The sequence below is a fragment of the Phalacrocorax aristotelis genome, chromosome 21 (assembly GCF_949628215.1).
Source record: "Phalacrocorax aristotelis chromosome 21, bGulAri2.1, whole genome shotgun sequence".
NCBI classification, from domain to species: domain Eukaryota; kingdom Metazoa; phylum Chordata; class Aves; order Suliformes; family Phalacrocoracidae; genus Phalacrocorax; species Phalacrocorax aristotelis.
In genome coordinates, this window is record NC_134296.1 from 3,380,740 (window position 1) to 3,394,010 (window position 13,271).

The 13,271-nt window shown below is 52.2% G+C and overlaps 2 protein-coding genes across 4 annotated transcripts in view; one reads left to right on the plus strand and one right to left on the minus strand.

Annotated features, from left to right (window-relative positions):
* The window catches only part of SRPK1 (SRSF protein kinase 1), a 34,194-nt gene extending 27,511 nt beyond the window's left edge, over positions 1-6,683 (plus strand). For all 3 annotated transcript variants that reach the window (XM_075115228.1, XM_075115229.1, XM_075115230.1), the window contains 4 exons: positions 616-723; positions 2,040-2,109; positions 2,556-2,648; positions 4,094-6,683. In XM_075115228.1, coding sequence (XP_074971329.1) covers positions 616-723; positions 2,040-2,109; positions 2,556-2,648; positions 4,094-4,278 — 456 coding nt within the window. In that variant the 3' untranslated portion in view covers positions 4,279-6,683. The remainder of the gene's footprint in view (positions 1-615; positions 724-2,039; positions 2,110-2,555; positions 2,649-4,093) is intronic.
* Positions 6,684-7,673: 990 nt separating this feature from the next.
* Positions 7,674-11,508, minus strand: LHFPL5 (LHFPL tetraspan subfamily member 5). The gene is given in 6 exon segments (XM_075115729.1): positions 7,674-7,802; positions 8,034-8,066; positions 8,267-8,311; positions 8,314-8,502; positions 11,029-11,206; positions 11,208-11,508. Coding segments are annotated over 5 exon segments (663 nt in total). The 5' UTR covers positions 11,442-11,508; the 3' UTR covers positions 7,674-7,802; positions 8,034-8,049.
* Positions 11,509-13,271: the final 1,763 nt, after the last annotated feature.

The window sequence follows — 13,271 nt, forward strand, 5'->3', positions numbered from 1 at the left end:
TCTGAAGGAGACTGTAGCTCCTGGAGAATGAGAAAGTTGCAAACAGTGGCTCTGATGTGCTAGTTCTGTAGCTTATTAGCTTGTCAGACTATTTCAGTGGGTTCATGAGCACATGAAAGAGGCTTATAAATAGTTTTATTCTTTGATGGTTGTGCTGTGCTGCTTTTAAATGTTTGACATTTCAAATAGAAAAAATGTCTATTTTACTTGGCTTCTTAAATAGCAAAATACTTCAGGTCTTGCGGGAGAGATGATTCTCTCTCAGAACTGCACGTCAGGCTTGCAGCGTCTGGCACTGTAAGGGTCTCCTATGGTGGTGTTGCTTTATACATCTGCTGAATCATGGCCTGTCATGATCACACAGGAGAGGGTGCAGCTTCTGAAACAGTCTTCCCTTACTCTGTTTTCATGGCTTGCTCTCAGCTAAACTACTGGACTCTTTTACTTGAGTGTCTCACATCGAGCATTTCAACAGTACTTGTAGGAATATAAGGAAATATTTAATGAGGATGTAAAATTCAGATGGAATTTAATGGGAATGAGCTTTGACCTGCTCCAGCCTTCCAGGTTTTTGATTCTCCTCTTTTAAACAGTCTCTAACATTTCTTCATTTAGCACAAGCACTTCACTGAAGACATCCAGACAAGACAGTACCGCTCCTTGGAGGTGCTGATAGGGTCGGGGTACAACACCCCCGCCGACATCTGGAGCACGGCGTGTATGGTGAGTGGTGTTCAGCTGTTTCTGCGGAGCGTTCTGGGAGAATCCTGTGTGCTGTGCGCTCTGGGCTGCTGAGTCACTAGCCAAGCCTGGCAGGAAGCCCTCACAGGTGTCCAGCCAACTTCCAGACTTGCCAAATACCATGTTTCCATACCAAAGTTGTTTCGGTTTTTTCTTTTGCCACGTGTATGGCTTTCCTTTTGAAAGCCAGTTTTGTTGTTCAGCACTGTCAGATTTCAAATGTGATTGTACTTTGTAAGCATGCTTTGTGGAAAAACGAGACAACCGTGCAATTCTGAAGACAAAATCTTTTTATTTAAAGAGCCTTTCTGCTGCATCCAGCACTGTTTCACAGATGTCTTCAGTATAATTTAATATTTTAATCATATTCATCCTCTGCATGTTTGGAATCATTTTATAATCTGAATACTGCTGAGACGAGACTGAAGCCGTGCCTGTAATAGCTGGCAAATGTAGAATATGGTGATTAAAAAAAAAAAATCAGTCTAGTCAGTTACTGCGTGTGCCTCTTTGGTGTCGCCATTCTGTGTTTTCTACAAATCAGAGCTTGGTTTTTATATTTCAAGCTTGGAAAATAGAGAAATAATTTTCTCTGTCTTAGAAAACAAGCCGTGATTTTGATGGCTGTGGTAAAAGAGAACGCGATAGGGTCGTGTTGCCTGGGCAGAACGTGTGGCCAGAATTGTACAGTGGTTACTGCGAGTGCCTAAGTCAATAGTTTGACAACAGCAGTCTGTAAAGAAAACTAAGATTACAAAAGGTCAGAGGTGCTGTTTTGAATAAAAGTGAATACATAAAGGGCAATTGTGTCATGGAATTCAGGAGTGGTGAGTTGAAATGAATGCAGTTTTCATATCAGCAGACAAATGTTCAGAGTTTTAACTGTTAGAAAAATGTCTCTTTAATATCTGAAATCTGAGGGGGGGCGGAATCTTTTTTTTAAAAAAAAATATCTAGAGTTTGGACGTGACATCGTTTTACAAAATGCTGTTGAGGGGGAAGAGAGGCGAAGCATGTGAAATGCCTTAACCTTGCAGTTTCACACAAGCCTACTGCATTGTGCTGTGATCCAGAACTCACCATAGATATGCCTGGGATGGCTTGTAATGCAGTCATTAAACTGTTGCAAAGTAATTGCACAGCTTAAGATGGTAATAGTGTACTAGAGTTTTGCCGGTTATTCTTCCTGCCGCTTTGCTTCTGGCCCACAGAGATAGGCAGCATCAACCCGCAGCGCATCTGATTGTATGTGTGAAGTGTATTTAAGTGATTTAATGTGCTCATTTCTGTTTGTTTAGGCATTCGAGTTAGCAACAGGAGACTATCTGTTCGAGCCTCATTCTGGGGAAGATTACTCACGGGATGAAGGTGTGTTTGTCCAAGTCTTTCCATTTTAAAATGGGCCATGAAATGCAATGGTTGCTTTTTTCAGAAGGAGCCTTCCTTTATTGAGGTAGCGATGCAAAGGCTCCTTGCAAAAAGATTGTTTACCCAAAGGAGCACCAACTGTGCTCAAGCCTCTGCCGTCAAACACCCTGCAACAAAGCCCCTGTTCTTGTTCTTGTGTTTCCCATTCCTCTTACCACTGGATTCTTCATCTTGCTTCTCAACCTAAACTGGTCATTCCTCACATTGCCCTTACCTTTCTTCCCCTTGCCCCTTGACTTCGTCATCACTTAGTGTAATCCGCTTTCAGGTGCTCTCAAAGTAATTTTTAAGGGAGGCAATGTCTTTGTCCTTATATCCCAGAAAAGGAAACTAGGGCATAGAGATGTCTTCTGTGTCTCATTGTCTTTTCTTTTGAAAAAATGCAGATCACATTGCATTGATCATAGAACTTCTGGGGAAAATACCTCGCAAGCTCATTTTGGCAGGAAAATATTCCAAGGAGTTTTTCACCAAAAAAGGTAAAAGGAAACAAAGCAAATGTCATTTATCCTCGCATTCCCTGCCCCAAATACGCAAGGAGTGCCTTGCTGGAAATACCAATTAACAAGAGATGCTAGAAAAAATGCCTCTTTAAGTCTTTCCTTTGTTTTATGAAAGACTTTCTCAGTAAAACAGCAGCTAAATATAAGCCATTCCTGTCAAACTTCTAAAAGTGTCCTATATCCTAGTACTTGACATTTTGGTGTAGATCAAATGCAGAAGGTAGAAAAACAGTACTGTAGATATTTCTTCAGACTTGATTTGGCTTTATTTAGCTGATCTTTGTCAACTAGAGGTGTTGACTCGCCTTTGAAGTCTTCTCTAGATAACTTTGTTCCATTTCTAGCATGTCAGTCACCTAAATAGTGCCTTGCATCCTAAGCCATGTTGCTCAGGGCACATTACACCGTTATCATAAAGCCCTAAGTACCCCAGAAATGTGGCGAGTCTCAAGAAGTTGCTTTTGACCTAGTTTAATACTTTTTTTTATATATAAAACAAACCCTTTTTTGTTAGTCTATTGCTTCCTCAAGCGGTGCTGCATGTATTCCAAAGTCAACGGCACAGTGTTTATCTGTCATGTTAACTGGTGTCATTGGTGATTTAATGAACTTAAACAATATTTGCTGATATTGGAGCAGAAATAGCAGGAGGGAAAAAAGAAACGTTCAAGGAAGTACATTTCTAGAACAGTCTTCAAAAGCAGATAAAGGAGTTTTAGTAGAATTTATTTCTTCCTTCAGCATGCCCTACCAGTTTATACTCCCTATGACCAACTATTCAGAACAGTTTCTGAAATCAGTGTGTCTTGTTCAGCTGTTCGGCCTATTGCATTCAGCTGCTCGGTTCCCGTGTCTTGTGTCCGTCCGTCCCCCCCCCGTCCCCCCCCCCCGGCTCTGGGCGTGCTCTTCCCCCCCCCCCCCCCCGGCTCTGGGCGTGCTCTCCCCCGCCCACCCCCCCCCCCCCCCGGCTCTGGGCGTGCTCTTCCCCGCCCACACCCCCCCCCCCCCCGGCTCTGGGCGTGCTCTTCCCCGCCCACCCCCCACCCCCCACCCCCGGCTCTGGGCGTGCTCTTCCCCCCCCCCCCCCGGCTCTGGGCGTGCTCTTCCCCCCCCCCCCCCCCGGCTCTGGGCGTGCTCTTCCCCCCCCCCCCCCCCCGGCTCTGGGCGTGCTCTTCCCCCCCCCCCCCCCGGCTCTGGGCGTGCTCTTCCCCCCCCCCCCCCCCCCCGGCTCTGGGCGTGCTCTTCCCCCCCCCCCCCCCCCCGGCTCTGGGCGTGCTCTTCCCCCCCCCCCCCCCCCGGCTCTGGGCGTGCTCTCCCCCTCCCCGCTCAAGCAGGGGGTTGGACAAGACGATCTCTAGAGGTCCCTTCCAACCCGCTCTGTTCTGTGATTCTGTGCTTAACCTGTCTGTCTCGGTTTTCAGGTGATCTGAAGCACATCACCAAACTGAAGCCCTGGGGCCTTTTTGAAGTCTTAGTGGAAAAATACGAGTGGTCCCAAGATGAGGCAGCTGCATTCACAGACTTCTTATTACCTATGTTGGAGCTGATCCCAGAGAAACGAGCTACAGCAGCAGAGTGTCTCAGGCACCCCTGGCTTAACTCATAGAGTCTTCAACCCACTGCCACAGCACTACACTCTGGTTTACAGCATAGCGTACGCACGCCCAGCTGCCCCTTCCCAGATCCATTTTTTCTCCTTGTTCATTTTCAGTGTGAAGTTCTTCCTTCAAGGCTTCCAAGATTTTAGATAAATCTAACCTGTTCTGCTGAGTTTGCTTGTGTGACTCAATGGGGACTCTCCTCAGCCAGTGGGCGTCATCTGTGTTTTGCCTTGGTTGGGCTTCGCCAAAGACTAAATGACTAGAATATGAAGTTTTTTTTCTCAGTCTTCTCACTGTTACTCACCGTGCGCTACAGATGCGAGCTCACCTGTGCTCAGATACGCTCCCTTAGCTAAATTTCAACTCTCCTTTCTTCATGAGGGGGTTGTGAAGATCTGAACACCTCCTTATCTCACTGACTCAGGAGTCTGTTTCCCGCTGTTCATCCAGTAACTAGCGATGGGGTGAGAAGTAACAGATGGCATCAAGGTGGTGTTAGTTCCTTGTAGAGCAAAGACCTCCAAATCCTCCATCGCTTCTAGGTGTCTACTGCATACTTTGCTTTCCAGTTACATAACTCTTAGTCTAGCTGCTTAAATTTTTTGAAAAGAGCTATTTAAATGTAGGGTTTAGTGTCCTTTATTCCTCCCTCCAAAGTGCCCTGCCCCTTTACTTTTTCATTCCCTGTGCCCAGATAGAATAGTTTCTGAATTCGGTGACATTTTCTGCTTCAGAGCCTGCGACTAAAAGGTGACAAGTAAAATGAGCAAAAGCTAGAACGGACCCAACGCACAACCTTCCGCACGCAGATGGGTGCACCCTCTGGCTGCCGAGAGGTAGCCTTGTTGCAGGCAGCTCTTCTAATGTTGTCATGAGCTGTTAAGTTTTCTGGTTTTTGTTTTTTTTTTCCCCAGTCCCTTACTGGCACTTTTTTGCCTTGAGGCGGTTGCTCTATCTGTGAGAGGTTGGCTTTCACCGGCGCAGTCTACTCTGGCTCAATTTTTGACCGTTGACGTTTTCCCAAGGGCGGCAGCATCTCTATCACAGCTGCTCTGTAGCCCTTGACTTTCAAATCAACACTTGAAGGCCTAATGTAGAGATTTCTTTTCCTTTAACTTGCTTCAGGTGCTGGCCTTCAGAAAAAAACTTCCCAGGATGGACTGCCTTTCATTTTCTGGGCCATTAGCACAAGGAGAGCTAGCAGAAGTGGAAGAGAACTGACGTTTCCATGTAGATACTGGATTAGAAGCTGTTTCTAGAGTTACCCCAAGTTAAAATGTTCTGTGGGGTTTCTATATAAACTTCTCAGAGGAGGTTGGATATAATGAATAAATGGGTTAATTTTAATTAAAAGTTGAAATCACTGTGGTGTTTGATAGTTTTATGATGGCTTCTTCTAGACTTGCCCATCCTGTTACAGATTCAGTGCATCCTACTCTGCTCTAAAGCAAGATTTGGCAGCGTTGAGACTTCAGAGGCACTTCCTTACCCTGGACCAAACAGGCCTTTGGATTCGTGGTGGCTCTCAGAGGATAGAAGTTGCTGCAGGAGCATGCCGGAGGCCGCACAGATGCTATCTGAGACGATTACGTTGCCAAAGCTGCCAAGACCACTGTTATGTGTCACTTCTGTATGTGTGTTTGGAAATCCTGGTTCGTGAGAATCATTCGTTCATAAGCCTTGGTGTCATTTAATCCACTTGAAAAGAGTTTCTCCAGTCCAGTGCCTGGTTAGGCCTATTAATGCAAATCATGCTGCATGTGTCTTTAGGGGTAGATCAGGTTCTCTATGCATATAATCTAAAATTAAAGGAAGGTAACGTACCAAAAGAGTTTTAAACGCTGATTTGCCTTTTTTTTTTTAACCCCTTTCATCTGGAGTTTTCCAGTTGCGTGTCACTTCCATATCTGTTACAGACGGACTGCGGGCAGGACTGGGTTCCAGAATACCTACTGTCCTACGTACTGTGAAGATACATTGGCAGGGCAAACAATTTCTGTTGGCTTGAAAGCTCACCTGGTCCTGTGTATTTGAGACTGGCTGATTAAAGAACTTCTCCTAGAAGGGGTCTGTGCACTTCGACTCTGAGAGCTCCTCCCGTCCTTCCCTTCCCTCTGCCGCCCCTGACTGGAGGAGGAGGTTTCTTACTGCGATAGCCGAGGCTAGAACCAGCTTGAGTTGAAGACCTGCAGAAGCGGCTGTCAGGATTCAGTCTTGTACCGTGTGCTCGTTCACTTGGGGTTTGTTAAATTTCCAAATTGCCGTAAAGTGCTCATACTAAAGGATTTGTACTTGCTGTGTCAGTCTAAAACCTGAAGGAAAATACATTTTTATTCTTTCTACTTGGGTGCTTTGTCTTTTTTTCTTTGTGAAGCCGTACAATAAACAGATTATTTAATAACTGAGCCCTGTTCCTCATGTTCCCTCTAAGTCTGTTCTTTCTCAGTGGCCCATTGATTGCATCTTCTTTGCTAGTGGGCGCTTGGGTTTGATTTCCTGAATGAGGCACGGGAGATGCTGTGGGTGAAGGTTTTGTTGCCAGTGTCGTGATCTGTTTTAAAGGGGGAGGAGACGAGTCACTAGCAGGACAGCTCCGCTGGAGTTGTTCCGTTCCAAAATAAATGTTTTTCCAATTCTGCCATCTCTCCGCTGCCTTCCCCAGCAAAGAGCCTTAACGCAACCTTCCCAAACGCTTTCTTGGAGGGATGTGTAAAACTGGAAGGTGCTTGTTAGAACTGAACTGACTTGACTGCGGTGGGAACCAACAGCTGAGAGCAAATAGAAATGAAAAAGTGTGATGCAGGCTGGTTCTGGGTTCTGACCAGGGCCGGAGGGGATGATGTGCTGCTTTGTCTTCTGCGGAACCGGCCTGCGCCGAGCGCTGCCGCAGGTGGCTGTTGGATGTGAGGAGAAATGGCTGAATGGGCTTAGTCGGTGGGTTATGGTGGCGCAGCGAGTTGATGCGGGCTGGTACCACCTGCCGCGGGTGCAGGTGCTGTTACAGGCCAGCTGCAGCCCTGCACATGGGGGGGGGGGGGGGCTTTCTCCCCAAAAAAGTGCCCTTCTTAAAAGGCTCTGGTTGGTTATTGTTGCCCAGAGCGGGAAGATGATTCATGGCTTTGCTAGGAATTGCCCGTCATCGTATTTTTCAAGTACAAGGGCGTCCTGGGACATGGCAGAGGACTTCCCCTGCCATGAGGAGACCAGCACAAAATCCAAAACGTTAACTTTTTTTTTTATTCAGAAGTAATTTCCTTTAAAGAAGATGTACAAACCCCCAGAAGCAGCAAATTGCCATCCCTCCCCTTTTCCCCAGGTTTCCTGATGGATTCAAAAACCCTGTGTCCAGTTTGGGCTCTTCCCATCAAATAAACTCCACGAGAGCTATGAGCTGATAGCGGCCCCCTAGGTGAACAGAACAATTGTAGAAAATCCACAGAAGTTTGTGAGTTTAAAGCTTCTGGAAAAGTAATTTTAAAGAAAAGGGCTGTGTCTCTTCAAGCTGATGGAAGAAGACTTCTAGGCGTCCCTGGGAAGAGAAGGAAAAGGTCAGCCTTTGCCAAACGGTGTAGACTTCAAATTTTAAGCTGCTTATTTTCCTTGGTCACTTGGCAAGGGTTTATTTTCAGGAGGCAAAGCAAAGACTACTTGCCATATAACCACAAGTCAAACTGACGTGGCTATAGCTCCACAATCAATGCGGCTGTCAATCCTTCAGTGCTTGGGAGAAATATTAAAAACCACTGCGGGCATCACTTACATGGTGATCAGCTCTGTCAGTCGTTGCCCTCCTCTGTAAAACAAAAAGGTAATTATGGTGTTACTGTGGTAGAGGAATAGCAACGGTGCAGGTGTGTTTTCACCTGCAGTGTGATGACCAGGACGGCTCTCCTGCTTCTCCTGCTGGGGAAGCCACCATCCTAAATAACAGCCACCCCCTGCGCCATGGAAATGCTCTGCAGCAGGAATGGGGACTCAGAGCTCAGCCTTTACCTTTATTTTCCACTTTAAAATCAGACGGGAGGAGGTTGTCCTGCCGTTCCCCAACACAAAGGCCAGGAAGGAGAGTATGAGAGCGTCGAGGATGCCGATGATGCAGAGGATGTAGGCCCAGCGCACGGTGCAGGCGCCCAGCGTGTACTTGTCCGTCTTGTCCCCGCACATGCGTTTCACCTCGCTCGAGTCCCACCCGTCGGGGTAGATGAGGCAGCCGATCATCAGCCCGGTAGCTGCGGGGAGAGGGAGATGTTACAGCCGCCCCGAGCTACCTGCTGCGCCGATACCGCGGGTGGCGGAGCACGGCAAGGCTGCGTCCAGCCACGACCGCAATGCTACAAAGAGAGAAAATGCTACGGACCAGGTTAAAGGTTTCCCATGCCCTGCAGTTGCCTGTAGCTGTGGGCTCGGCTTCGTTCACGCTGCTGCAGCCGGGGAGGAGCAGCGTACGGCACGCTGCCTTCCTGCGAGCTCGGCACGCTGCTCCCCATCAAGGACACGCTGCAGCAGCATCTCCCATCACTGCGTTGCCCAGGCAACATCTCTCCTCTACAGCCTCCACACACATCCCTCGCCGTGTCGCTCCAAACATATTTTCTCCAAACAAAACTGGATGGATTTAGTCTCTGCAAGGTGGAGAGCCTTCTTACTGCCCCATGCATAGCTGGATTTCAGCGTGTGCTGTGCCGAGGTAGCGCCGCCCTCAGCAGCGGCTTTGTAGGCAGATTTCTTTGTAGGCAAATTCTGCTTGTTCAGCTGCGGTGGCTCCAGCCCGGCTGTCAGCCATGGGCTCCTCCTGCGGCCGCTCTCATCGTCTGACCCTGGCGCACAGACAACCCCGACGGCCGCTCCAGCCCGGCCACGGAGCCCTCGGCACGTCTCCCTTGTGGCTTCGCCATGGGAGTTGCAACAAACCCAGCACGAGCTGACGAAGGGCCATCTTCTGCCAAGCGGCTTGTGTCCCAAAAGCTCAGAGGTGCTTTTTTTACCCTACGTGCTCAGAGACACTGTTTATTTGCTGCACAAAGAGTGACTGGATTCGGTGAGGAGAAGAGCCGAGCTCATCTGCAGGGCTTTGGGATGTGATTAACCGAAGCTCTTTGCATCCCCCACTGTTACCTGGGTGCAGGGCATGGGAGTAACTGCTCCCTTATAGCTTTTTGCACAGGTGAGAGGATCTCCCAGGCCAGAAACAACCCCGTGGTGGAGCTCTGGATGAGGGGCCATTTGTCCCTGCCCTTCATGGACATCCACAGCCTCCTGCAGCAGTGAGATGCTCCCTGCCCTGTACTGGTGCCTTTTCTCTGTCACTGGGTGCTTGGTAAACCAGAAAACACTTCTGGAGTGGTTGCATCACCCTTTGCCGAGGTTTTCTGCTTTGGTTTGGGGACAGGAGAGCGGCAAGGCCAGCGGGCAGCTTCCTAGGTCTGCAGAGAGCATTTCTCTTCATTGAGAAGCAGCTGGTTTCTCCCATATTTAATTACTCTTCCCTGTAGCTAACAGAGAGGAGGGGCATAGAGAAATGGGGGAAGCTGGAAAAAAATCACTTCTCCTGTGAAAATGCACCCTGGTGCAGAGCAAAGGCCAGAAAATGGATCCTCTTGTCACTTGCCCCCTTTTTAAAATAATTCCCAGAAATGCAGCAGCACCTGCATTGCCCAGTGGCAGCTTGAAAGCTCCTGAGAGCCTGTCTGGTGCAGAGAAACCGGGCTGTCGGGGATGATTCGGGCTCGTCCATGTGGCTGGAGCTGCCTGGATGGATTTCTCTGCCCCATCCAGCACAAAAACATACAGAAAGGCCCCAAATACAATAGCACAGCCTTTCCCTGCTCCAGCGCCCTGGGAGGCTGAGCTGCCCCAAGCCTCTTATCTAAATCTTTGCTTGAGCTCGTTTCTTTAGCCAGGAACTGGAGCAACCCTGATGCCACGGCCGTCCTTCCGCAGGGTTTGAGCTGGGGTGTCTGGGGGTGGCGGGGATGTGGCCGGTCCTGCCATGAATGATTCAGGAGCGGCAAAGGGCTGGGTTGGGTTTCAGCTGAGGCTCTGAATGCAGGAGCTGGGTTACCGGGCGTCTTGGGTGTCTTGCTGCGTTGGGGGGGGGATGGGGAAGGCTGGAGACCCACAGGGATGAGCGGAGGGTTGTGAGGATGAGTGGAAAAGTAGGGAAACATGGGTGATGATATGAAATCCTATGGTCAGTCCCCTCCTCCTGTTCCACCTCCCCAGTATGTCATCCCTGAGCTCAGGGAGTTACTGGTTGCTGCAGGGGGTACCATAGGCACCAAATAACCCAACCAATGTTATCACCGTATCCCTCGTTAATTCCGTGCCCCTTCCCTGTGGTGGTCAGTGCTCTTGGACTGATGCTCTGAAGCCACGACCCTGCTGCACCACGGGGCAGAGCGGGAGCGACAGTGCTGGGTGACGGCTGGAGGAAAAGCTTTCCAGGTAAGTGGAGACAGGCTGGGCTGTTGGTGCTGCGTGGTTTTGCAGCAGCGACAGCGTATGGGGGGGGGAGCATCACCCACACGCAGTGAGTCTGCTGGCTCTGAGCTGCTCTTCAGGCTTTACCTACTGAAAATTCCCCACTGGCAACCAGTAAGGGGGAGTAAATGGGGCATGGAGGTTATTCTGGTGTCCCTTTCCTGGTCAGCCCCCGCCTCCAGCAGAGTCGAGGTGGGGGGCAGAGAGGGAAAAGCAGCTCTGGCCAGACCATTGGCAGCCCCAAGCCCCCCATCACCGCCCCCGGCCCCGCTCACCTGCCGCCAGCTGCATCCAGGCACAGACTTTATAGACGGTGGCTGCGTTGCAGAAGAAGAAGAGGCTGAAGCAGAGGATGGAGCCGATGATGAGGAAGGTGGATATGCCTACGAAGAACATGGCGGTTTTGAAGGCGCTGGAGGGGATGGTGCCGAAGTCGAGGGGGCTGCCCTTGCAGAATGAGCTCGCCGGTGAGCGCGTTGCCGATGCAATAGGAGAAGAGGCCGAAGTAGCCGGCCTGCGGCGTGTCGATGCTGTCTCCGATCCAGTACGGCTGGATGAAGGTCACCACCATCAGGATGGAGAAGCAGAGGGTGAAGAGGGCCCAGAGCACCCCCATGGCCCTCGCGTTCCTCACGTAGTTGGTGTGGTAGATCCGTGCCGCCTCCTGCGCCGGCAGCAGCTTGGGCATGGCGGGGGCACCGGCACCGGCACCGGCACCGGCACCGGCGCGGCTCCCCGGGGCGCCCGGCGCTGCCCCGCCCCGCCGGGAGGCTCCGGGGGCGGCGGGAGCTGCGGCTGCACCGCCCCGGGGGGCGGGGGCGCGACCCCCCCCCCTCCGAGGAGCCGGGGAGGACCCGGGAGGCGCCGGCACGACCCCCCCCTCCCCGCCCCGAGCCGGGATACGCCCCCCGGAATGCGCCCCTACGGTGTGCCCGGTGTCCCCGGGATGTGCCCCTGGGATATGCCCTGCACCCCCCGGATGCGCCCCTAGGGTGTGCCCCGTACCCCTGGGATGCGCCCCGTACCCCCGAGATACGCCCCTGGGATGAGCCCTGTGTCCTCAGGATGCGCCCTGTACCCCTGAGATACGCCCCTGGGATGAGCCCTGTGTCCTCGGGATGCGCCCCGTACCCCCAAGATACGCCCCTTGGGATGAGCCCTGTGTCCTCGGGATGCGCCCCGTACCCCCGAGATACGCCCCTGGGATGAGCCCTGTGTCCTCGGGATGCGCCCCGTACCCCCGAGATACGCCCCTGGGATGAGCCCTGTGTCCTCGGGATGCGCCCCGTACCCCCGAGATACGCCCCTGGGATGAGCCTGTGTCCTCGGGATGCGCCCTGTACCCCCGAGATACGCCCCTGGGATGAGCCCTGTGTCCTCGGGATGCGCCCCGTACCCCCGAGATACGCCCCTGGGATGAGCCCTGTGTCCTCGGGATGCGCCCCGTACCCCCGAGATACGCCCCTGGGATGAGCCCTGTGTCCTCGGGATGCGCCCTGTACCCCCGAGATACGCCCCTGGGATGAGCCCTGTGTCCTCGGGATGCGCCCTGTACCCCCGAGATACGCCCCTGGGATGAGCCCTGTGTCCTCGGGATGCGCCCTGTACCCCCGAGATATGCCCCTGGGATGAGCCCTGTGTCCTCGGGATGCGCCCCGTACCCCCGAGATACGCCCCTGGGATGAGCCATGTGTCCTCGGGATGCGCCCTGTACCCCCAAGATATGCCCCTGGGATGAGCCATGTGTCCTTGGGATGCGCCCTGTACCCCCGAGATACGCCCCTGGGATGAGCCCTGTGTCCTTGGGATGCGTCCTTGGGAGGAGCCCCTGGGATATGTCCTGCACCCCCCGGGATGCACCCCTAAAGTGTGCCCCTTACCCCTTGGAATGTGTCCTTGGGATGTACCCGGGGGATATGCCCCATACCTCCGGGATACACCCATGGGGTGAGCCCTGTGTCCCTGGGATGTCCCCTAAGGTGTGCCCATATCCCTGGGAAATTCCCTCTGCATGCACCCTGTGCCTCCATCATGTGTCCCGGGATGTGCCCAGTGTCCATGGGATGAGCCCTATGTGCCCAGCACGCACCCCAGGATCCACCCTGGGATGCACCCTGCACCCTGCTCTGCACCCCGGGGTGCACTTTGTGCACCTCTGTGCACCCCGGGATGTGCCGTACACTCCCAGGGCCTGTGTCAGGATGTGCACGTGCCCCAGGGTGCATGTTGGGATGCTCCCCAGGACGTGTCTTGCCCCCCCAGCATGTGCCCCAGGACATGCCATGAACCCCAGGATCCACCCAGGCTGTCCTGTGCACCCCAGGATGTGTCCCAAATGCTGTGCCCCCTCGGCTGCTCCCCTCTGCCCTCCCAGATGGTGTCACTAGGAGTGGGGTACATGGGGTGCTGCACCATTGGGGTGGGGGGCTGTGGGCCCCTGGACCTCCCCTGTCAGCTCCAGGGCTGGCTGGGGCTGCTGGCAGGGAGGGGAGCATCCCCGCAGCCCCCACTGCAGAAG